Source organism: Stegodyphus dumicola, chromosome 7, assembly GCF_044657685.1.
Source record: "Stegodyphus dumicola isolate Sdum_Otavi_A_Nest chromosome 7, ASM4465768v1".
NCBI classification, from domain to species: domain Eukaryota; kingdom Metazoa; phylum Arthropoda; class Arachnida; order Araneae; family Eresidae; genus Stegodyphus; species Stegodyphus dumicola.
Genome location: NC_140774.1, coordinates 53,264,858 through 53,289,627, shown reverse-complemented (window position 1 = coordinate 53,289,627; position 24,770 = coordinate 53,264,858). Strand labels below are relative to the sequence as shown.

The 24,770-nt window shown below is 33.4% G+C and overlaps 2 protein-coding genes across 8 annotated transcripts in view; one reads left to right on the top strand and one right to left on the bottom strand.

Moving 5' to 3' along the window:
* LOC118196732 (uncharacterized) overlaps positions 1-20,366 on the top strand; it is a 154,578-nt gene extending 134,212 nt beyond the window's left edge. For both annotated transcript variants that reach the window (XM_085820212.1, XM_085820211.1), the window contains 4 exons: positions 2,276-2,379; positions 10,151-10,415; positions 14,705-14,914; positions 18,523-20,366. In XM_085820212.1, the coding sequence (XP_085676338.1) occupies positions 2,276-2,379; positions 10,151-10,415; positions 14,705-14,914; positions 18,523-18,666 (723 nt within the window). In that variant the 3' untranslated portion in view covers positions 18,667-20,366. The remainder of the gene's footprint in view (positions 1-2,275; positions 2,380-10,150; positions 10,416-14,704; positions 14,915-18,522) is intronic.
* Positions 20,367-22,060: 1,694 nt separating this feature from the next.
* The window catches only part of LOC118181010 (putative phospholipid-transporting ATPase IM), a 487,240-nt gene continuing 484,530 nt past the window's right edge, over positions 22,061-24,770 (bottom strand). For all 6 annotated transcript variants that reach the window (XM_085820207.1, XM_085820204.1, XM_085820205.1 and 3 more), the window contains one exon: positions 22,061-23,738. In XM_085820207.1, the coding sequence (XP_085676333.1) occupies positions 23,202-23,738 (537 nt within the window). In that variant the 3' untranslated portion in view covers positions 22,061-23,201. The remainder of the gene's footprint in view (positions 23,739-24,770) is intronic.

Sequence of the window (24,770 nt, the reverse complement as noted above, 5' to 3'; positions counted from 1 at the left end):
AAAATTTAGAAACTAAAAATATGTATATAAACCTTCATATGATTAAAAGAAATGGTGCTAAGAAACATCAGCATTACTACTAAATATTGTAATCCATAATTATTGCATTTTTAAATCATATAATATTTTTAAAATATTAAATTTTACATTAAGTGCAAATTGCAGTTCTGTTATTTTTCTCTTTGAATTTGTAGTATATCTCTTGGTATGAATACGAATATTGCAAGTTATGTTTTTTTAATTATTACATTTAAATACATTCCATTTTCATTGTTAATTTTTGTACATGCTTGTGATAGCAATAAAATTCAAGATGAATGGGAAAAAATTTTTTTATTGTGTGCTATTTAATGAAGAGCAGATTTAAATGTGCAGTTCTTACTATTGTGTATATTATTCAAATCATTTCTGCGCAGTATACAAGGGAAAGTACCCAAAGGAATGTTATTGATTTGAAAAAATGACTAAAATGGCCGTGAGAACCTGCCATTGTCTAAAAGAAGTGTATATAAATATATTTACATATGATCGAAAGAAATGATGTTAAAAATCATCAGCATTGCTACTAATTATTGTACTTTTAACAGCTTGCTATTTAAAAAACATTAAATGATTTTTTATTAAATTGGGGAAAGTAGTTCTGATACTTTTTTCTAGTAACTTTCAAACACTGTACAGTTTATGTGTTTTTTAAAATATTGCCACCTACACTAAATATGTCGACATACACTATTTAAAAATATTTAAAACATTTTTTTAATATTTTAAAATAGTGTGTGTTGTTTGTTAGGTTATCTCATTTCATATATGAATGTTGGAAGGCTTTTTTGCTATAAGATTTAGGTATCACATTTATTTGCTAAGTTATATAGCATTTCATTTACATATGCTGGAGATATAGAAGTTGATGGTTGTATATTTTGCTCTGAAACGCGAATAAATTAATACTTGAGCCTATGTAAAATATGAATTATTATCTTAAAAACCCTTCCCAATTTATCATGACAGTGACAATTTTCAATCAGCTTTTAAATTTTTGTAAAATGTTCGTTTGTGTTTCGGTTCTTTCAATTATATTTATGCACAAAGTTAATTAAAACATTTGTAAAAAGCTTAAAAAGTGTGTATGTATATAAATCCTTCTTTCTTTAAGTTACTTTAATTAACTAAGCAACATGATAAAGTTATATTTCCGACAAAAATTTAGAAATCCAGATGACTTTCCGACGATAACATCGGACGGAAAGCTCCGCCATGTTTATTAAATGTCATGGCCTTCTCCCTCTCGAAGGTCACGAATAGTCGCGCTATACATCGCTTAATCTTGACGTACTAGTTCAGTCGGTGGGGCCGCATGAGCTGACTCAAGCAGATAAGGGCAGACGTATTCGGGCCTGCACTAATCTCTTCGAATATCATCGCAAGAACAAAATTTAGTACTCCTCTGTCAGATTTGTTGTTGTTGTTTTTGTTGTGTGTGTGTCTTTATTTGTTTTTTGTTCGTTAATTCTCATCTTCAGTGACATCTTCGCACTCTTTTACTGCCTATACTTGAGTTATTGTATCTAAAATAATTTACTCTAATTCAGTGCTGTAGTCTCTGCTGTTGTCTTTCTGCAATCACTTTTCCGTTTTTCTTTCATTTCCATTTTAAAACCATGGACACCAGAAATAATTTTAAAAGGATAAAATAGCATTAATCTTCTCTTACAATAAATACTACTACCAGGGAAAGCATTTTTCAGACATGAGTCAGTATTAAGTTTTTTAATTTCACTCTACACCTTAGAAATCATATTCAGAGTCAATATTGTAAAGTTCTTAAAAAACATTTCTTCGAGTATTAGAAGATTTTTCTGTACCTTTTTGTTCTAGATAATACGCGAAATAGGTAATTAGTGCACGGAGTACCGGGAATCGTGTGTATCTTTAATGCTTGATATTAATATCTTCTTGTGTTTCTAGATTATTTTAAGCAAATATTTTTTTTTCTCGAATATTTAAAATATTATATGCGTTGGAGAACAAATGTGTGGCTAATTTTAATTATCTGAATGAGTGATATAGGTTGCCCTGGTTTCATGATTTACTCTGTGAATATTTATTTTTGTTTTCTTCGGGTATCAAATATTTTTTCTCATAATTGTTTTCTATATTTTAGTGATTTTCATATAAATAAACTCTGTTATTAGTGAGAACAGTTTAGAATATTTCGGTGAAAATTAACTTTGAATATTCTTAAATGCTCTTCAGAAACATTGTATATTTTATCTAGACCCGTTCAGTAGAAGAAGATGACTTGCGCCAAAGATCCATTAGTCTCTCTAGTCCTCTCACAACCAAAGAAGAGGAGTCCAGTCCCAGGCTCCATTCACCGAGGTGAGGTTTTACTGTATATTACAGAAATTCAAAGATTTGTTTTCATTTGCTAACTTAAACAAGCTGTTTGAATATATTTACAATTACTAATATATTTACAATTACTAATACTGAAAATTAAATATCTGTAGTCATTTTAATCCAATAGATTATTTGAAATAACCTTCGAAATGAAACCCGGAAAAAAGATTTTTAATTTATCAACACAAAAGGTGAATGCAATAAAACTACTGTAGTTATTTATTTCGATAGAGTATTAAGACGCGTTTCGACAATGCAGAAAGCAAAACTACAACGTACTTAATCCAGTAGTGAGTGTACGTGTGCGTGAGCGTATACATAGATACAGATAATTTATTATCATAATAAAGCAACTATAACAACATTACAGTAGCACAAAATGTGTACAAACATGGACCACAAAATATTGATGTGTATGAAAAATAACGATGGCAGTTGAGAGATATCTTTATAATTTGGTTGAGAAGATTTAAACTGTCAGATTTAGAAACTGTATTAATCTACCACCACAAATGTTGTTATTCTTGTTAAGAGAAAGATTCTTCAACCATACATATAAAACATAGCATATAAATTATGAAGTACTTGATTGGGTAAAAATTAATTAGTTCAAAACCCCAAACTGACGTGAAGCGAATTATAGCTATGTCTGAAAGTAAATACAGAGTCAGGGGAAGGTTTAAACAAACCTTTTTATTTAAACAGAATTTGGAATCTAAATGGCCATTCTTGTGATGATAACATCAGCCATAGCTTGTGGTGATGAAAATAAAGGAATAATCAAATTCAATTTAGAACTTAGACTAATAGTCAAAGACTATATTTGCCTGCTCGCACACAGGGAATTCACATTTAAAAAGATCAACTGCAATAAATATGCCGGCATGGTTCAATAACATACATCTAAGAATAAATATGCGCTCAGCCGCATTAGAGACTGCAATACCATTGTTAAAAGCATTGCTGACAGCCTGGAGTGACTTCTTTCCTTGGACACCGTGCCGTCATCAGCCCCGCTCTGTACATATATTAATTTACTTAATGTCTTTTTTTTTTTTTTTTTTTGGGTGGTGTGTGTGTGTGTTTTTGCTGTTTTTAATTATATTTAATATTATGATTAATCCAGAACTCATTTAATGTATTCCACAATTAGTAATGTATTTGATCACCTTTACATCTGTACCTGATTATTATAGCACATCCTTAATATAACTGTATGCCTAACATGTACGATAATAGTGAAAAGTGTTCCGTTTAGTCTCAGCAGTCCCCACCATGCACCTTCATTCCATGTTCTGGTTCTTATTTCAATGTTCCTTGTTTCGTGGCCAATCCCGGGAGGACACAGTACCAAGCTCTTTATTTATATTTATTCATGTATTTATTTTTAATTCCATCGACAGGATCCAACAGGCTGTAAAGCACCTAACCCAGTGGGCCAGCTGTTCCGTCGATGGTGTAAAGAAGGAAAAGAAAGTCAAAGACTATTTAAATGAAATTTTACTCTAAGCTGGTTGAGAAATTTTCTAACCGAAGCGTCGAATCAATATATCGGCAGCGAATAACGCTAAGCCGAAACTTAAAAATATCAAAAAGCTAGTAAGAACTAAGCATAGATGCACGCGCAGACCAGAAACAAGCTCTATCTTAAAACTCCAAAAACCTCAGTTTAAATACTAGCAAAACTCATTTACTAGCTGGTGAGGAAACTGAAAGTAGAAGTTAAAGCTGAAATTATAAATAAGTAAGTAATTTAAATAATAACCTTACAAAATAATTACATAAACTATAAATTTCCGAACAAACAGTTAACTATATAATGCTAAATATTACAACAACTTCTCTGCATCAAAATATTAAGAGAAAGATTTACTGATAAAAGAAAGTAATCAATCATTTAACTTAAGAATAAATATGTCCAGTTTCTTTGAAGTTTTCGTATTTGATCCGAATTTAGTCACATCTGGAACTAGTTCATTTAGTTTAACAGAATTTTGTGAACTTTTCTGAGAATCTTGCGATTTTCTCGAGAACTTAAATTAATAAAACAATAGGAAGAATTACAAGAAAACCAGGAAATTAATGCAATGAACTTTTCGATGTTATTTCTTATTTATCAAAAAAAATTGTTAACATTTTCATTTGAAAGTTATAAATAATTGGCTTTATTTTTCTGAATTTATTTTAAGAATTATGGTATAATTATGCTATAAGAATTATGATATTGGGTCATATAAAAAGTGTCCGCGTTTTCTTGTCACTAGATGGTGTTGATGCCTATATATCCGGCAACACTCACCCGATTGTCTAAAACGAACATGTACTTAAAAGGTGGTATTCAGCTTTCTTTGTGAAAATAGTTTTCGAATCTGTTGCTTGTGTAAAAAGTTATATTGATTTGAAAATGAGTGAAATATCTGAAGAAATACATTATGTGATGCTTTTTTTACTATAAATAAGGTAAAAAGGCTACAAAAACATGCCGAAAAATTTGTGAAGTGTATGGTGAGAATGCTGTGAGTAAACGAAGGACCCGGGAGTGATTTGCTTGATTCCATTTCGGAAATTTCGATATCAAAGATGCACCTCGCTCTGGTCGGCCAGTCACTGAAAAAGTCGATGAAATTTTACAACTGGCAAGACCGGGACGTAAGCTGTCAGGAAATAACAGAGGCACTAAAACATCAACCACGTGGCAGTTTGGAATCATTTGAAAAGAGCAGGATACAAAAAGAAGCTCAAGGTTCGGGTGCCACACAAATTGCAACCTGGCGAAACTATCAATTCGGCCCTGTACTGTGCACAACTTGACCGTCTGAACGAAGCAATACAGAAAGAGCGACCAAAATTAGCCAAAAGAAAGGGAGTTGTGCTCCATCATGACAGTGCGCGGGCCACACACATCTTTGATGACTTGGGACAAATTGACAGAACTTGGTTGGGAAGTTTTAATGCATCCACCATATAGCCCGAACCTTGCACCGTCTGACTACCATTTTCTTCAGTCTCTGCAAAACTCTCTTACTGGTAAAAAATTAGCCGACCGAAGAGCCGCTGAAAATCACTCGCCCAAGGTGTTTCGAAGATAAACCACAGAAGTTCTACACCGATGAAATGATAAAGTACCCGAAAAATGGCAAAAGATTATGAATAATAATCGTCAATATGTACTTAATTAAAATTGATTTTCAATAAAGAAAATTTTTGTTTAAAAACGTACCAAACATGCGCGGAGACTTTCCAAATGACCCAATATTATATAATAATACAGTTACTTTTGTTTAATACAAATATAGCTATTTTGATATATATATAAAAGCGCGCACTTGCCTTTTTGCCTCAGGTGAAAAAATATCTTAGCACGCCTCTAATCCTAAATATGCATTCTGAACCTTTTCTTCAAATCTCCTCTAAATCGCTGATGGTAATGAAAACGTTTACTTAAGTTGACTTTATCTAAGCCTTCAAAATCAGGTACTTCATAACAAGTTACTTCATTCAAGAATATAGCTGACGTTTACGAAATTAAGTCATTAGGAATGATCAGATAAATATGCAGCTGATCTTCAGTTTATGATTGCTTCCACATTACGAAGAATGTTCAGTGTTTTTGCATACTCGTAGTTCAAAGGGGCATTTTTTAAGCTCTGTCTAATAATATTTTCGTCATATGGACAAACGTCGCGCATTAATTCCCATCAAGCTGCTGTAGGAGGATAAATCTGTACTGTATAAATTTTCCAAACTGAAGCCTTTTTGTTTTCTTTTCATTTTCTTTCTTTTCCCCTTCATCTTATTCTAATCAATGGGTTGAAGTAAATTCTCATCATCCACAAAATTCGTGCCATTATTAGTGTACACTATTTTGGAACGACTTCTGTAGGCAGTAAACTTTCGAAACTTAAATAAAAAATTAATTTGCTGATAATGACATTAAGGTTACATGTATACTTCTATATAGAGCGCATGTGAATAACAAGAGCCAAGCCCTTCGTCTCTTTCTTAAAATCAGGGCTCCTGCAATATCTACACCACAACTGTCACTCCGAGCACATGTGAATCATTGATATTTTTTTCGAACAAGGGCGTGACTTTCGTGAGGGGAAGGCCATCACATTAAAACAGGATATTCTTCTCTGTTCGATATTATAATCGGGAAGTTCATTCACTGAATTGTGTATTATCTTTTCTACTGAAAAATAACTTTGTTATATTGTCTATTTAACTAATCCTAAGTTCTCAGAAAATATATTTGATAGATTATTTTCTGAAGATTCTTTAATTAGCTTTCTCTTAAGAAACTGAAAACAAACGAAACAGTCACCCGAAGTTATGCATTTATTGACATAAAATAACGTTTTATCTATTTCAACAATCAATTTAAATTTTGGTTGAGGACTTTTGAGACAAAGATTCTAAAAGACTTTTGAGAAAGATCCTTCTAAAAGAAAGAACTGCTGTTGGCATCAAAACGACTCTTGTATGCATAAAAGTAATATCCCTTCTTCCTAATCATTCCACAATAAATATATTATTTTATGAAAATCTCTATTATATAATTTAAAGAAATGATTTCTGTATGCCTGACATTACGTCTATTTCCTTTTCGAATATCTTTAGAATAATCTTCAGCTGTGAGTGGATAATTATGCACAGTTTCTTTGACCATTACTAACAGTAATCCTATTCTCAGAAGAAACTGGAATTTATTTCATCGTCATTTATATCGTCAGCCATATATTTTACTGAATTGAATCTATAGCAACTCTGTTGAATATCTGAAAAATTAAGGGGTTTTAAACTTTTAACCTCACTCAACTTATGATGCCGGACAAGTTAACTAAAAAAATCCATAATCCTATTCATCATTCATATATCATAAGAACATTCTTATACACAATCGTATAGTGGTAGTACAAGTTAAATTTTAGGTTCGCGTTGTGAGTAAACCCAAGTAAAAGGAAAAACAATAACCCCAAATTCAATTAAAGCTCCATGTTTCTTAAAAAGCCTCCCGGCTCAAACAATTGGAGGGACATGACAAACCACAGTAAATTACACACAAGATAAATACGTAAATGCAATTAAATTTTAAACATACATTTATTAAATTCTTGACTATAATAATATTATTAGTAAATACTTGGGTAACTGATCAGTATCCCTTACCACATATTTTTACTATGAAAATATCGCATCTGTCACACAAAATTTCAGCTTACAATAATTAAAACATCTAATTAATAATTAACATTTTTTCAGAAATTAAGAAGGTGTAAAATATTTTAATTCTCCAAATAAATGGTTCTCATTAATTAGAAACTAACATTTTCTGACTCACAAACTCAGTAGGTGAAACAAATTTTAAACATCCCAAAACTGACCATCACTTGAAATAATAAATCACTTCTCAATTTTTCTAACTGTAATATCTAATTTATATAAGTAATAAAAATATAAACAGGTAGATAAATCATTATTAACTGTTCCACTATGGCATTTGGGAATACTAAGAGAGAGAGAAAATAATCTTAAAAATTTCACTCACATATTCTTCGGAATACACAACCTTGGGGGGGAGGAAGTGTCCAGTTTTCCTAGTTACGTAGGAAGTCTATTTCCTTGAGCCAACACTATGATTACAGTTTAACCAACACTCTCGCGCTGAAGTCCATTCTGTACAAGAATAGCTTGAGACGGGATGAAGCCTTTTTATAAAACTAACCGCCAGATCAGAAAAAGTTCGTTCTTCAGGAACATATTTCTGTGTGGAACGTCTATGTGTCAGGAACCACAGGTGCCGGATAGTAATGACACATACTTCTGTTTGAAACTTCCAAGTGTCAGACATATTCACTTCGGGAATGTCAAATTTTCGGTTTCGGAAGGATTATCTGGAGATTCGGGTGAAGAGGGAAAATCTGTGGTAAATTGCTCTTTACATCTCGCACTAAATTAGTAATCAGATCTCGCACTAAATTAGTAATCAGCTCGCAATAAAGTGTTCTTTTCAGCTCGTACACATTTCTCCAGACATCTCGCAGGAAATTGTTCATCGCGCACAAAATTTTTAATTATCTTGCAGAAAAAATGTCTCTTCTGGAGAAAAGAAAGCGCAGCTCAAACCCTCTTGCTCAGGCAGCCCGCAGCACGGCAAGCCGGCCGCAGGGCAAACGCCGCTCAACTTTTTATCTACCTTCACATCGCTGCTGCTCAAAATCACTCCATGTCAGACTCCAAAGAAAAACCATAACCGGAGCCCGATGGTACACGCCGCTAGCGAGAGTAAGACCCGCCACCTTTTTTTTTTTTTCTCCTTCTTCAAAAATCAGAATCCGAATAAACTCTAGCCTGGTACAAGCACCGAAGTAAACTCTCCTCTCCGCCCCCGAAAATTTCATTGGCCTACAAAAAATCATAAAATTAAAATCTTACCAATCCCGGAATTTTACTTTATCTAGACTAAGAAAAAGATTTCACTCCCACGACGAATCAAACACCTGAAAATCTGACAATGCAGTCCAAAAAAGCATCTTTACATACAACGTGGGAACTAAAGTGGACTCCCAACTAACAAGCGGAACTAAGCTTTACGAGAATCCAATTACCTAAGCTTGCAACAATTTCCCACTGTCTTGAAGTAAACAAAATTGCAACTATAACTAAGCGAAAGCAAGGCGATTTTCGTTTCAAACGCCATTACTAAAAGGCGACAACACAACACCCTACTGCCTCCACTGTTATTAAAAAGGCCATAAACCAATAAACCAGATATGTTTCCTCGCAACCGTCTCTCACCTTTGCTACACTTTTGCTTTTTTGCTACACTTTTGCTACACCTTTGCTACACTCAAGAATAACGAGTTAAATAAAGCCTTAACAACTTAAGCATACTTTTTTCCAGATTAAAATATACATGAGTACAAAGAAAAAAAAACTAGAATAATGATAACTTAAAACACATATTAATAATTAAAATTCGCGACTTGACAACTCTTTTACTTTACTAAATTTTATTAATTTCAGCTTTGGAAATTTTAATTTTGTCTTTTCATGTCTAATACCAGAGAAACATTTCGATCACAAGAAACTTTTCCACAAAGAATTTCGCTGCGCTATGAAATGCATTAAAATCTTCTCGATATTATTTTCTTTCTTTCATAATCAATTGATTTAGCAGCTAGCAAAATGCTGGAAAATTCACTATAATTTTAATAAATCGCCTGAGAGTACTTCAATTTCTCCGCTCCCAAAACTTCAAATCTAAAATTCTCCAGAATTGTGAAATAGTAATCAGCAATTATGCGGAGAACCAGCTTTATTTTTAAATTTTACGGGATAAAAAAAATATGTACGTAGCTTGAATCTAGTTTTGCTTTCTATAGCCCCGTCAGATCATCAAAATATTTTTTGCACTCTAAAGAACTATCTTACTGTTGCCAATCTATAGTAACTAAATATTTAGATACAAGTTCATGATTATTTTATTTCTGTTCTTCACATTCCGTTGCATAAATAGTAAGCAAATACAAAGAAAGCGATAAAGCAAGAATAATAACTCTGCATCAGTGTCTTTCATTTGAAAGAAAGCGAGTTGAAAATAGCCTATAAAGTTCTTTCTTATGTATTGATCATGCGAGATATACCATCTTAATGATCAACGTAAAATTTTCTTAATCAACTGTATAAATTTTCAGATTTAGAGGGTTATTTTGTTTGCATAATCTGAGACCGTGTGTTCTGTTTGTAGTGATAATAAATGGTTGAGCTTGTCTATGGAGGAGATGGATCGTGGAAAGGAGGAGGGAGTAGATAGCCAAAGAAGCAGTTCTACATTTGATCTTCCCCAACAGAAGACATCCGAACAGGAAAATGGCGACCTGCCAAAGCCAATCCAAAGAAAGTTAGGCCCAAGGATGGGTAACTTAATGGGCCAACACGCTGCCATTACTAAAGAACTGGAAATGAAACTAAAGTGTGGAATGGCACCAGGTGTCAGAAGAATTCCTTCTGAGGTACGTTTCTCAATGACAGTTGCCCAGATTTTGCATTTTTACTAACAAATCTTGCAGTTTTACTCACTGCCGTCAACAAAACGACCTGAAAATAGATCTCAGCTACAAAGTTCTAGGCATTCCGCGTTTCTTTAGCTGCTTCCCATTTACAATACAATAACCTAACACCAGATAGAATGCCATTTCAGTTTCTCAGAGCATAATTTTCAACAGCTTCCGATTTTTTAATAGAAACTGCACTTTAACTATCCTTATATTTTATAGAATTCGTGTAAAACTTTCAAGTATATATGATCTCGACATCCATGGAAATGTGTAATTTAGTTAAGTGCGGTTCACTGCGAGATACGCATTTCATAAAATACTAGAAAAAAAGAGACATCGTTAGCTTAGGCTATATTAGTTATTACAGCAAAGCATTCGGGAAATATTTGTCTTAATGGTTTGAATAATTTTTTAAAACACGTAAGGGAAATGGATCCTATTCATATTATACGTGAGTAGAGGTAAAATGACAGTTCTGGCTCGGGAGCTTTAGGGAGCGGGAGTTGAGGGAGCTCCCGAGAAGGAAGGCTGAGTCGTGGAAGGGAGGCTTATCTGAAAATGGAGACAGGGAGCCTTATCAGGAGGTGGATGGGAGATAAGGGTTGTTGCTACGTCACAGAAAAACGACGTGTGCTGAAATTTTATTAATTAGGTGATTTAGGCATTGAGTAGTTATATGATAATGTGTAAACTTTCTTACTTATATTGAGTTCATTTCCTTAAACAGATATAAAATGAAATGTTTCCTTAACAGTTTTTGGAAAATAATTATTTTGTTACTTGCCTAAGGTGGAATGCCTATAATATTGCTCCATGTAATGGGTTTCATACAGACATTCTAAACCAAATTATAAGTTTATTCAAATACAAATCATATTGAGTTCTTAAAAACGTATATGAAGTAGGTGTATTAAGTGACTGATACAGTTCATTTCCTTAAACAGATATAAAATGAAATGTTTCCTTAACAGTTTTTGGAAAATAATTATTTTGTTACTTTCCTAAGGTTGAATGTCTATAATATTGCTACCTATAATGGGTTTCATACAGACATTTAAAACCAAATCACAAGTTTATTAAAATACAAATCATAGTGAGTACTAATTTTTAATTTGATGATTTAAGCATTTATTAGACATATCCATGTGATCACTTACTTACTTATATTGAGTTCTTAAAAACATATATCATGTACGTGTGTTAAGTGACTGATGCAGTTATTTTCTTTAAATAGAAATGGTTATACAATAAAATGTTTCCTTCTATAACCTTTCAGATAATTATGTTCTTACTTATATTGATCCTATGACTGAATATCTACAAAACTGATACATACAATAGGGTTTGATATAGGCAATAAAGACAAGTTTTAAATCAAATAATTAATTTATTAAAATATAAGCAATATTCAGTGTCCTTTTATAATTATTTCATGTCATCTTTATTTTATACCAGATATTATTTTATATCATTCATCAAATGTCTTTTATGATACTGAATATTGCTTATATTTTAATAAATTAATTATTTGATTTAAAACTTGTCTTTATTGTCTATATCAAACCTATTGTATGTAGCAGTTTTGTAGATATTCAGTCATAGGATCAATATAAGTAAGAACATAATTATCTGAAAGGTTATAGAAGGAAACATTTTATTGTATAACCATTTCTATTTAAAGAAAATAACTGCATCAGTCACTTAACACACGTACATGATATATGTTTTTAAGAACTCAATATAAGTAAGTAAGTGATCGCATGGATATGTCTAATAAATGCTTAAATCATCAAATTAAAAATTAGTACTCACTATGATTTGTATTTTAATAAACTTGCGATTTGGTTTTAAATGTCTGTATGAAACCCATTATAGGTAGCAATATTATAGACATTCAACCTTAGGAAAGTAACAAAATAATTATTTTCCAAAAACTGTTAAGGAAACATTTCATTTTATATCTGTTTTAGGAAATGAACTCAATATAAATAAGAAAGTTTACACATTATCATGTAACTACTCAATGCCTAAATCACCTAATTAATAAAAATCTCAGCACACGTCGTTTTTCTGTGACGTAGCAACTACCCTTATCTCCCATCCACCTCCTGATAAGGCTCCCTGTCTCCATTTTCAGATAAGCCTCCCTCCCACGACTCAGCCTTCCTTCTCGGGAGCTCTCTCAACTCCCGCTCCCTAAAGCTCCCGAGCCAGAACTGTCATTTTACCTCTACTTACGTGGGAAAAATTCTTAAATCCTCAAGTAGTTACATACTTAATTGTTGAGTACCGAGCGTGGAATACCAGTATTCAGTGGTCTTAATTATTCAGACATTGAAAGGAACGCATACTGTTTCAGCACGATCAATATTTTATTCTTTTCATTGGTGATGAAACAATAGCTCGAGGTGTCCGAGCCTATGTTTGATAGAGATGTCTCTTACGTTCTTTTTAAATTCTCGAATTCAGTGGAACGTCCATAAAACGATATCACAGATAGTTGGTCTTTCACCTGTATGGTGCTCAAAGCTCTTGCCAACAATAGGCGCTGTTTAGCACTCCTTGCCACGATAAAATTCGTGGGCATTTATAAGTTCAGTCAAATGAGATTAATTACAGAACAACATACACGATTATCAAGACTGTTATTCGTGGTTTTTAGTTCTTATTCCAAATTTCTGGTGTTTTTTTATTAATTTAACCAGTTTAATTTTTAAGGAGAAATTCCTTGCATTCTCCCCCTTCTTAAAGGGCTACTGGGGAGGAAGAGACAGATGGCAGAATCTTGGTTTGATGAATTACTGTTCCCGACATTTTAGTTTGGGGACCTCTTGCAAAGCGATTATGATGTTTTTAGAGCCGGAAAACATTCGAAATCAACTATTCTATCATCGGAATTGGAATTTCGACCTCCCGATGCTTGCCATACATGCTTCCAATTACTCCATGAATGCATGCGATAAGGAAGGAAAATCTTACAGAACAACTCAAAAGAAATACGCCAGCGTTTCAATAACTCCTCGATTCCAAAGAAAGGAGCCTCTACAGTGGCTAAGGTGTTAAAACTCCTTGGGAGTTAGATCCCAGGCGAACGGTATGGCTGCATAATTTGTTTTCCCTATATGTTATGTGAATACGAACCAGTTTCTCTTAAAAAGTCCTCCACGAAGGCATCTGTTGCCTTACGCAGATAGCCGTCGTGTGCTTTGCCATAATCAAAATACGTATATATCAGAAAGAAAACTCCTGATTGTCTACGCAGGCATTGATACATTGTCTCTTCTCCAGGGCCGGATCAAAGCCTTATTGCCCTTACATACATTTACGTCTGTTTTTCCCCCATGCTTTCTTTCTCAGTCTTGGTTTAGCTACATCATACATGCCATAGTAAAACTGGCAATGAAATTCTTTTTGCGGTTCGCTTTTCCTTGAGTCTTAAAAGCATCTTTTTCTGGTGGCTGCTAACTTTGATGGCTCAAGCATGTGCTTATTTTACTTAACGGTTAAACCAACTCTGCTTCTTTCATTGCCTGTACTAAAATTCTCGTCAGCAAGTGCTTTCTTGAAGAACCTACATTTAAACCCGCTGGAGCGATAAACATACGCCTCGTATATGATGTATGTTCCTTCCTCCGTTGAATGCTTGCTGACTTCTCATCTTACAAGGGCCCACCAGCGGCCGAGTGGTAAAAATCTCTGAACACTAGTGATTCGGTCCGAGGTTCGAATCACGCAAACTGGCTGGCTGCATGAGCGTTTTGTGTTTTTGCCCATGTGTAACATGTATACGAGCCAGTTTTCATTAGAACGTCCTCCATGAAGGCATCCCTCAGGCAGACAGCCCTCGATGCTTTGCCGTAATCACATAAACTAAACTAAACCATCTCATCTCTTTTTCCACCCCAAGTTCGTTTACCTTCTCGCTCTTCTTCGTACAATTCTGCGGGCATCTTGACTAACTAGTTGAATATTTTTCTCACAATGCCGACGAGCCATGATGCATTCGTACATTAAGTTAGAAGGCATAACATAAACAAAACAACTGCTTACTATATTGTTTCAGCTTTTTTATCGTGGTATTAAGGTTACTTTTCTATATTTTCCTGTACAAAAATTTATCCTATTATCCTTTCATGTGATTACACTTATTTCATCCGCTTCCTTCCCTTTCCTATATTCTTCATAAATCATATTTATTACCGCTATGCAGACATATTTTATGTCATATATCATTTCTCTTCCAGGACGAAGAAGACCAAAGTAAAGAAGAAATGGAGACAGGCAAAAAGATCGAATACCTGTCTGCAAAAGTCGATTTAGCGAAAGACACGCTCAATGTCTTGGAAGAGAGAGTCAGTTTGTTAACCACCCGTGTCGAAGCAACAAGTGAAAAAAGCGATAAAACTACATCACAAGTCGGAGATTTATTATTACAAGTTACAGTTACGTTAAAGGTTCGAATGTTTTTCCTCTTTCATATTTCATTTGCTTAAAGGGGTGTTGGAACCCCAAAATCTTCAAAAAATTGTGATTTCGGATTTTTCCATATTCAAATTCTCTACACTTTTATCTTTCTAAAAATACCATTCTTTAATCTCTATGAAAATTAGAACTGTAAAAAATCTAGTTTTAATTTGTCATCGCCTTCTTTAATCAAAGAGGATTTTTACATAAAAACGCGTTTCTCTCCAAATCCCGTTCCTCTGATTTTTTTATACTCGATGTATTTTTTCTCAGGATCTACTGCTCACAGGTATCTAATTTTTATGGCTTATTTATAAGGTTTCCTAATATTTACTGAAATGAGCTTTTTGTGATAAACTTAGAGAAAAAGATTGTGTGTGAGAAAAGTGCTAAATTTTACTATGCCTAACAAAATATTCTGTAAATTACCCATTTCAGTATTATCAGATAGGTATACTTTAATTACACAAAAAATATCAAGCGTGTATCTATAGCAGATTTTGAGAAAAAGTACATCCAAAATGACCAATTTAACATTGCCGGTATAGGAGTTGCTGATACTCCTTAAAATAAGGACAAATTTGTTCCCCCTCCCGGCCCCCCAAATGAATATTCAGAATTTTCATTTTTCACTGCACTTTCGGTAAACATATTCATTTGGCTGAATGAATTACTATTTGTAACAATCTTTTGTAAAGAATTCTCGTTCCGAAAAGCAGTTAGTCTTTAAAAGAATTATTAATACAAACATTCTTCATTATTTGTAAAATTTCTCGCGGATACAATAATTTAAATTAGAAGAAAAATCTTTCGGTCAACACCCCAACATACAAGTCTTCGTTTATAAATTGTCAAGTGTTTTATGCATATTTTAATAGAAATATAATATGCAACAAAGTACGTGTTAGGTACTTTGTTATAAATTAGTTTCAGAAGATTTAATCGACGGTTAAAACTTGAGTAGTGCTTTCTAGATAATGATCGACTAAGGCCGGAATATTCATGTATACCATTTACGATCGTCATTTCTGCTCCCATAGTCTTTCACTAAGAATTAAAAGCAGGTTGTTAGAGCCTAAGCTGTCAGTTGTTTCACAACATGCATAAAAATTGGATCACGCATTAAATTTGCTCAGATCTACATCAGAAAAGATAAACTATTTCCTAGAGAATTGCACTACATTACATTACTGAAAACATCCTAGAAAGTTTGAAGGATAAATGTCAAACCTATATAAGATGTCTCTAAAGGCCGTTGCCAACTTAACATGCTGATCTGTCACACCATAACAAACAAGATTTACATATAAACTTGAGTCTGAAAATGCGAACGGCGACCGCTTGAGAGCAATGTTCGCAAGCGAAGAGGGAAAGAAAGAAAGGATCTCGAAAGAACTGTTAATAAGACTATCTTCTATGTTCAAAATCCTTTCCATTCACTAGAATGCATGTTTCACAACGTCGATGCATGGATTCAAGGACCCGCTCAAAATGGGCAGGTGTGTCAGGGGTACGTGCCGCCGCTTACAAGATCCATATCCGATGTTATGGGGTCATATCCGTACACCATGGACTTGATGTATCCCCACAGGAGGAATCCAGAGGAGTCAAGTTGGGCGATCGCAGTGGCCATGCGACTGGTCCGCCTCTGTCAATCCGGCAATCAGGATATGTCCTATCGATGTATTTCCCGCATAGTGCTGCTAAAATGTGCAGGCCCTCCATCATGTTGAAACCAGATATTTCGACGTATAGCTGCTGGAACGTCAACCATGAGATCCGGCAACACTCTTTCCACAAAATGTCCATAAAGAACTGAGTTGGTAAACTGATTCATCCTTCTCTTGCTTGAAATAATCACCCTTTCCACTCTCCCATAAGCCTGCGATCGTTGCTCTTTAAAGGTCGCCATTCGCATTTTCGAACACAAGTTACTATGTAAATCTTATTTGTCATGGTATGACAGACCAGTATGTTAAGCTTGGCAACGACCTTTTGAGACACCCTGTATAGTTGGAAGAAAATCGATAACCTTGCAGATTTCGAGATAGGAGGCAATGCACAGCGAAACGAATACATTCTTATTAAATGCTCCAAATTTGAGGTCGATGTATGTGTTACCTGGTGCGAAACTTCCCATAATTCACATTTAATCAATGAATGAAGTGTGAAGGACGAATTAGCTGAACAGCTGTGTATTGAGCAATGCGAACCATACAACTTAACAGGAGACATATGAACCCTTAAAAATAAAATTAAAATTAAGTCTAAAAAGTTGTTGGTGCACTTGTGACTTTTGTAATTTTTGTGGGGAAGAATGAATCATCCAGTGTCATTGTAAATACTGTTCAGAGGAAGAAACTACATCCAAAATGAGTAACTATTGGATTAAAAGAAAAGTAACAAATGTTTGGCTACTAATACGGACTGTATCCAATCAACATTTAACTACAGCTCTCCAATTTACAGTAAAACAGAATATTCATTTTGAGATCTCATATTTAAGAGTTTCACAGCATCGGCATCCACGATTAGGTTGCTATATCCAACACCTTAGCCAGCAGTGTTAAAGCCAAACTTTCACACTGGTTTCAAAAATGCTCCCAACGGAATTTTGGAAGTTTCCCAACGAGTTCAGCATCATTCCCGCACCGAAGAGAGCTTACATGCAGAGGCTTACTGCTCGAAAAATGTTATAATCAAAAGAATCGAAGTGGCGGTGTTAGCCATGATATTATGGCTTAGCACATCACTAACAATTGACATTTCTGGAACATTAGCTGCACTCATAGGTTCAAATATTGCACTTGAACTGTGTATCAGAATGATAATACACCAAAACGTACATAGCAAGATTTAGTGACTGGAAAGTGTAGGGGAACATATTATATGTGTAAGCACTTATCCCATCTGAAAAAAATCGGGGACATTTTAGAACGTATTGTAACAGCATATCAGAAAATATATTCTTCTAATCATGACTTTCTGAACTTGCTTTGAAGCATAGCTTAAAGTTTCTGTAGCCAGTGCATGGGTCTTGCTTTAATCCTTTTCAAGATGTACTGTTTATCCAAAGCAGCAAAAATTATATAAAAAACTGTGGTATTTTCAGGATGCAATTCTTATTTGTTGGAATGAGTTTCTTTGCTGTTTTGAACCCTGTGCATGTGTTATATATATATATATATAAAACTATAAGTAGATTTTTTAATTAAAAGATTCTACTTTTGTTTTTCAGAACTTGAGAAAAATAAATGTAGATTATTTGATTAGAAATACAATAAACATATAGTAGGCAGCTAAATAGACAGGATTCAAGGCCTTTTTTACAAAGCACTTAGTCCATGCCTTTTTTTAGAATCTATTTTAAGTATCCTTTTTTGCACTCCCCCCAACAAAACACAGTCATATGTACAAACTCGTCTTTCAGACTATGAAATTAAAATATATTATTGCATGCATTCATGTATAAACATAGACCTGCAAAATGTTTTCTCTGTTTTCAGCAGGTCAGTGTCTTTACACTTTTATCCAATAGCTTATGTATGTGATGTACTTATTGAATATGCTATATCTTTGTTTCATTTTATTCCTGCAGGAAGCTGAAAGAATAAATGCAGAATGTAAACGTGCACTTGAAGAAGCAAACAAAGCAAGAACAGAATACCAACTACTGGTGAAAGAATGCAAAGAAACACTGGTAAAACTAAATGGAGAACAAGAGTCAGAGAATGGAACTTAAGCCTTTACATTTATTTGATCTTTTATATAAACTAAATATGCTGAGGAACACTATATATTACCAAGGAAGAAAATTAAAAAGAAAAAAAATTAAAGTACAGTATTATGTGAAACAGAATCAAACATTTTAACATTTCTAAATAATTCTTTGAGATTTGTTTTAAGACTGGAAACAATTCTTAGACACAAAATCGCAACACAGTGGAAGTTTGAAAAAACGATGAAAGCATATCAATTTTAATGTTAAAACACACAGTTGTAATGCAAATCATGGCTTAAAAACCAAAACTGAAACTTTTGAAATCAAAATACACTTCAAATAAGCGATAATAGTTTATAATAGTGCCCATTTTCATCAAAGTAAAAATAATCTTGTTAACTAAACAAAAATATACACTAAAATTGTACTCTTATTAATAGTTTTCAGGCTTTTACCTATAATAATGAAATTCTGCAAAAAAAGAATTGAAGTGTTGTAGAATTATTTTCTTATATATATATTTATAATGGAGAAAATTTCATATCAATTAAAATAGTCATTTAATATTCCTTAATTTCTTATAATCAGTTAATCAGTTATATCGTAATTTTTATTTTCTGTGCATACAGAAAGTATCAAACATTAAAAATATTCCCTATCTTAATAGAAACCGTTTTGATAATCTCTGGACATATTTTTTTTATATAATTTGTATTTGTGTACCAACATGAACACTATGATAAACCAAACAGTACATTAAAATAGCATCTAAATTCACTGCTGAAGTTTTAATAGAATAATTCATTTTTTAACTTTTATAATTAACAGAATAATGTTCTCGCTGATAAGGAAGCATATTCTGGACAAACGTTTTTCGTTTAACATTAAATGATACATGGTTCTCCAGAAACACATCAATTTCTAAAGTTCTGGGCATTCCTTAAGAATATTGAACCAAATATCAAATTTTAGACAAAAACTTGACTTGCATTATTTATTAAATTTATTTTCATCTTTATTAATAGCCAAAGCAATAAGTTCAGATTACATTAAATCTGAGTACATTAAGCTAAAACAACAACTAAATGCAAATATGATTCCCCCCCTCCTTTTTGAATAAACAAGCCATAGCAAAAATTCAATCATGTGAATAAAGATCCCTTAAAAACGGTAATTTTTTTACACTTTCATAGGAAATCAATATTAAATCAATTTAACAAGTATTTTAATTTGGTTTAAAATTGAAAGGAAAACTAAATTCCTGCACTATTCTTACTAAAATTATACCACACTTCTGTAATTAAAAAGAAATATTGTATAGACGTAGAAATGTATATCCTCAATAGTATATTTTGACATTTGATTTTCTAGTCAGTGCCTTAAATATTGCTACAGATTTGCAAATTGACATCTTTATATATTTCTAGTATGGAGAATTTGTTTACTATATGTTTATGTTATAAAAGGCTGCAGATACATACAATAAAACTAAATATATGTGTATACACACATACTTAAAAATAATTTTGAAATGCATAATCTAATTTAAATATATTTTTTTACTCATGTAAATTTTGCTACATTAATTTATGAAATTTGCAGGTTTTAAATGAGATATTTTCCTTTTATAATAAAATATTATCTGTAGCCTTAATTTTGTATTTTGATGCTCTGTTATAAAATGTTCACTATAATTGTAAATAAAATTTTTGTAATCATTATGAAGTATTTTTTAAATTTAGGCAGGGCTCTGTTAATTTAATATGTAACTGATTAAAATGAGATAATAATTTTTATTTTTATGACTGGCAGTTACAAACCCCTTTAAGAGACTCCAGACTTTTTTTGTTCCAATACTGTTTAAATATACACTGCCCTCCAAAAGTTAAGGAACAGCATGTTTTTAAAAGCTCACCATTACAAAAATGTCAGCAACATTTAAATTCACAGTTTTATATGATTGATAATAATGAAGTTAAAGAAAATATATGCAAAAACAATAGCTACCAGTTTTATTTAATAGAAAATGAATACTTAGGAGTTGCAGGAAAAATGCAAAAATTGTAAGTTTTATTCACAAGTGTTGATCTTCAATTGTTATTAGCAATTTCGTTGACAACATCCAGGAGATTCTTTTAATGTCCAGGAGAAGTCGTTTACCAGATTTGTTGAAGTGGTCGGTGATCGGATGAATCGAAATGGGGATGTCATGAGCTGATGCTGCTAGACATCTCAATATTTCTTGTAGTCCATCAACTATGAAATCAGTTTGAATACCAAGCTTCTGTGTCTAAAACACAAGTTCCAGGCAGAACAAGATTTACAACACCTGTGGAAAACTTATTTTGCCATTTTGGTCTGAAGGAGTAGCAATATTACTGTGCCTCAGCTCATGGCAGATCATTTTGTGGCAACAGGAACAAGAATCTATGCTACAGTGCACAGACACCTGGACAATACAGATCTGTATGCAAGATTCCCAGTTGTTTGTGTCCCCTTGACCTGAGGACACAGAGGAGTCCATTTATGTTAGGCAAGAAAACGTGTCTCCTGCAATGGGCACTGTTCTCTTCACAGATGAGTTTAGGCTCACATTGGAGAGTGGTTCAGGTTGCTAGCTGATTAGGAGGGAACAGCGCACCAGATATAACCAATTCCACATTGTGGAAAGACAGTTACAGAGGTGGTGGTATAATGGTTTGGGTCTCTCTTGGTGGTCACACTGATCTGTGTGTTCCATGAAGGAACTGACTGGTCTGAGATATCAAGACGAGATCCTTGTTCAATATGTCCGACCATATGCTGCTGCTATTAGTTCTGGATTTCTTCTGATGGATGCCAATGCGCGACTACAATGAGCTCGGGTTGCTAAAGAATATCTTGAGGAATATGGAGTGGATGGAATGACCAGCTCGATCCCCAGACCTGAATCTGATACAGCATCTTTGATACTACCTTGGGAGACAGGTTGCTGCTTTAAGACCTCCTCCAATGTTGTTAGATGAGCTTGAACAAGGATTACTTCATATCTGGTCACCGCTTCCCCTTTCACTGAACGACAACTTGACTGATAGCATGGAACATTGCTGCCACCAATGTATTGCAGCTAGGGGTAGACACATTCCCTTATTAGAATTTATTTTTGTAATCTTACCACCACACTGTTCCTAAAAAAAATTTATGTACTGTTTCTCCAAGACTAGATTTGTCTGCCAAGAAGGCAACTTTTTGTTGTAATTCATGTTTGTGCTGAATTTTAGAAACAGTCAATGTCACACATTAAAGAATTGTTTAGTGAACTGGTCCTCTAAATTTCTTGTTTTTATGTTGCTTCATTGTCAAATTAGACAAAAAAGACTTTTTGGAGGATAGTGTATTTTCAATATGATCATTATAAAAAAGTTACATACACAAATTTTAAAAGACATAATTACAACATTTTATTAACATTTCTTCACAAATTATATTTACACAAAACTTTCATTTAAAATAATCCTGTATTAAATTCAAGAATAGCAAATGAACTTTTCCAAAAAACAGATTTTGCTCAACATTAAAAATTTTTTTTTTTTTTTTTCATGTAGATATTTGAATTGCAAGGTAACTTTCACCATATCTAACATACAGCTATCCTACATGAAGAAGTTTATATACAAATTTCTTTGCATTTCATAAGTAAAATAAATTGTGCATTCAAAAATCACCCTCTCATAAAAGATTTTTTTCCTTCTTACGTTTGTACAAGATATAATATGAATGTGGTATAAAACACAAAATACAACTTTGTAGCACAATGTTATGAATTACTTTACAATGATGCCTTAAAGACCTCCAGCAAAAAGGCAAATAATAATAATAATAATAATAATAATAATAACATTAAGAAAAGTTTTAAAACATGAATACTTGTACAATACATAAAAACCCACTAATTCTTGGCCAAAAATGGAATACTGTAGAAATATGCCACTGGTTACAAAGTAGAAAAAAACATATGTAACCATGACAATCAGCCACTCATTTCACAGATCTCATTTTAAAAGATTCAAGGCAACAATATTCAAAGCCATATATTTATACAGCTATCTTTAATATAAAAAAGATGGCTATGCTGCTTGAAGCTCATTCACTAAATGCCATATCAAATCAATCCAATACTGTAGCAAGCCAATTACTTGAAGCTTGAAAAAAAATTAAATCTAGAAACAGCTTTACTGTAATCATATTTTTATAATTTTACAGTCTTCCATAAATCCCCTTTTGAAATGTCCTGATGAACTACCATACAGCCTCTGACCCGCAAAGGCAATATATTTGAAGTAATATACAGTTGCTAGAAAAGAGATGCACACAAAAGTTTTCTGATAAATAATCAGAAAACATTTCTTTATTTAATTTACTTTTAATAACTCTTAATGCTGTTAGATCAAGCTTGCTTTCAGAGATTGGTCATTTAGGTACACAAATATGTTCACAGATCGAAACAAGAAAATGAAGCTCAGATTTAAAACACATCAAAAGCAGATGAATTGGCAAAAATAATTTCATTTTTACAACTATACTTCAACTGTAGATGGACTTCCTTTTTCTCTCGAATTATTTGATTTGTTAGACCAATGATTTTGCGCTTTAGGTGTTGCATGCAAATTATTGGTGAAATTAGAAGACTTGCTCTTTTTCATAATCTTTCCACTCATGATTAGTCTACCAAAACCTTCTTGGTGTGCAAATGCATAACCTGATCTGATAGATCGTCTGCTGCTACGTCTCACACTTGATATCCTCAAGGTAGGTTCAGAAGGTCGAGTTCTCAAATGTGACAGTCTCTGCCTCAACCTGACTCTGTCCGCCAGTGATGGGTGAGTGTCCACATAATAGAAACGAATTGCTACAATTGGTACAAGAAGGATAGCAATTGTGAGGAATAAGGTAAACCAAAAATGGGCTGTACTCAGAGTCATACGAAAAGTTCCAACATAAGGATTTCCAAAGAAATTCATGTTGATGAGTATTGTCATGCCCAAGTAGAAAAGAGCACTTCCCCATATCACCACATGGTTGAAATTTGTCCAATATGCAGTATCAAGGGCAATCTAAATGGATAATAAAAATCAGAAAAGTTAATACTAAAACAGTAATTTTATAATATATAATAATTTGAACTATTCAGATATGCTCATATTTGCTACAAATAAAAATAACATTATTTTCATTTAACAGAATTACTAAAAAGGTGAGTTTTTCACGTTGTTCTATATTCATGAAAATGAAGAAAATATCCATTTCATATTCCATCAACATTACATCACTTGTATTTGAAATGAATCAAAATTTTCTGCACTAAAAAAGTATCCTGAACAGGGAGATGTTATTTTCTGCTACTCATGATATTATACACTTAATAACAAGAAAGCAATTGGACGCAAAAGGAGTTGGGACGAAATTGCATATGTCTACACTTTATGACAGAACATGTAAATGATTAACTTTTGACAGCAATGACTGATTAGCTGGAGCTCCAGCATGATGCAATGGAGCATCCATATAGCATACAAAGCAATAGACATTTGGTAAGACATAACTTCCATGTGAATGGTCAACCCATATGGACAGATAAATGCCTGTAGATTCAACTACATTGGCAGAAATGTATGAACCATGATAGAAAGTAGCAGTTGACTGAGAGCACCAACGGAATGCAAGGACAGAATGATCTTCTGATCAGTGCTCACAACCTCTGACACATCCTTATCAATGATTTGACATGTAACCCAGACAACAATGACCATACACAGGTGACTCAGTGAACTGGGACTGAGGTCCCAAAGGCCATGACGATGACAGGCCTTCACCATTGCACGCATCCAGCCACATTTGCATAGGTGCTGGGTGCATTCAACCTAGGATCTCACAGACTGGAGTAGAATTCTTTTCACTGATGAGTCTCACTTTGAACTGAGCCCCGAAAACCAGCAGAGATGTGTCTAGTGACATCCAGGAGAGCAGTGGGATACTCACCTGACTGTCATCCATGATACAAGACTGATAACCCGGAGTTATGATATGGGATGCCACTTCATTAGTTACCTGGACCAATTTTGTTATTATCTGTGAAACCCTTACAG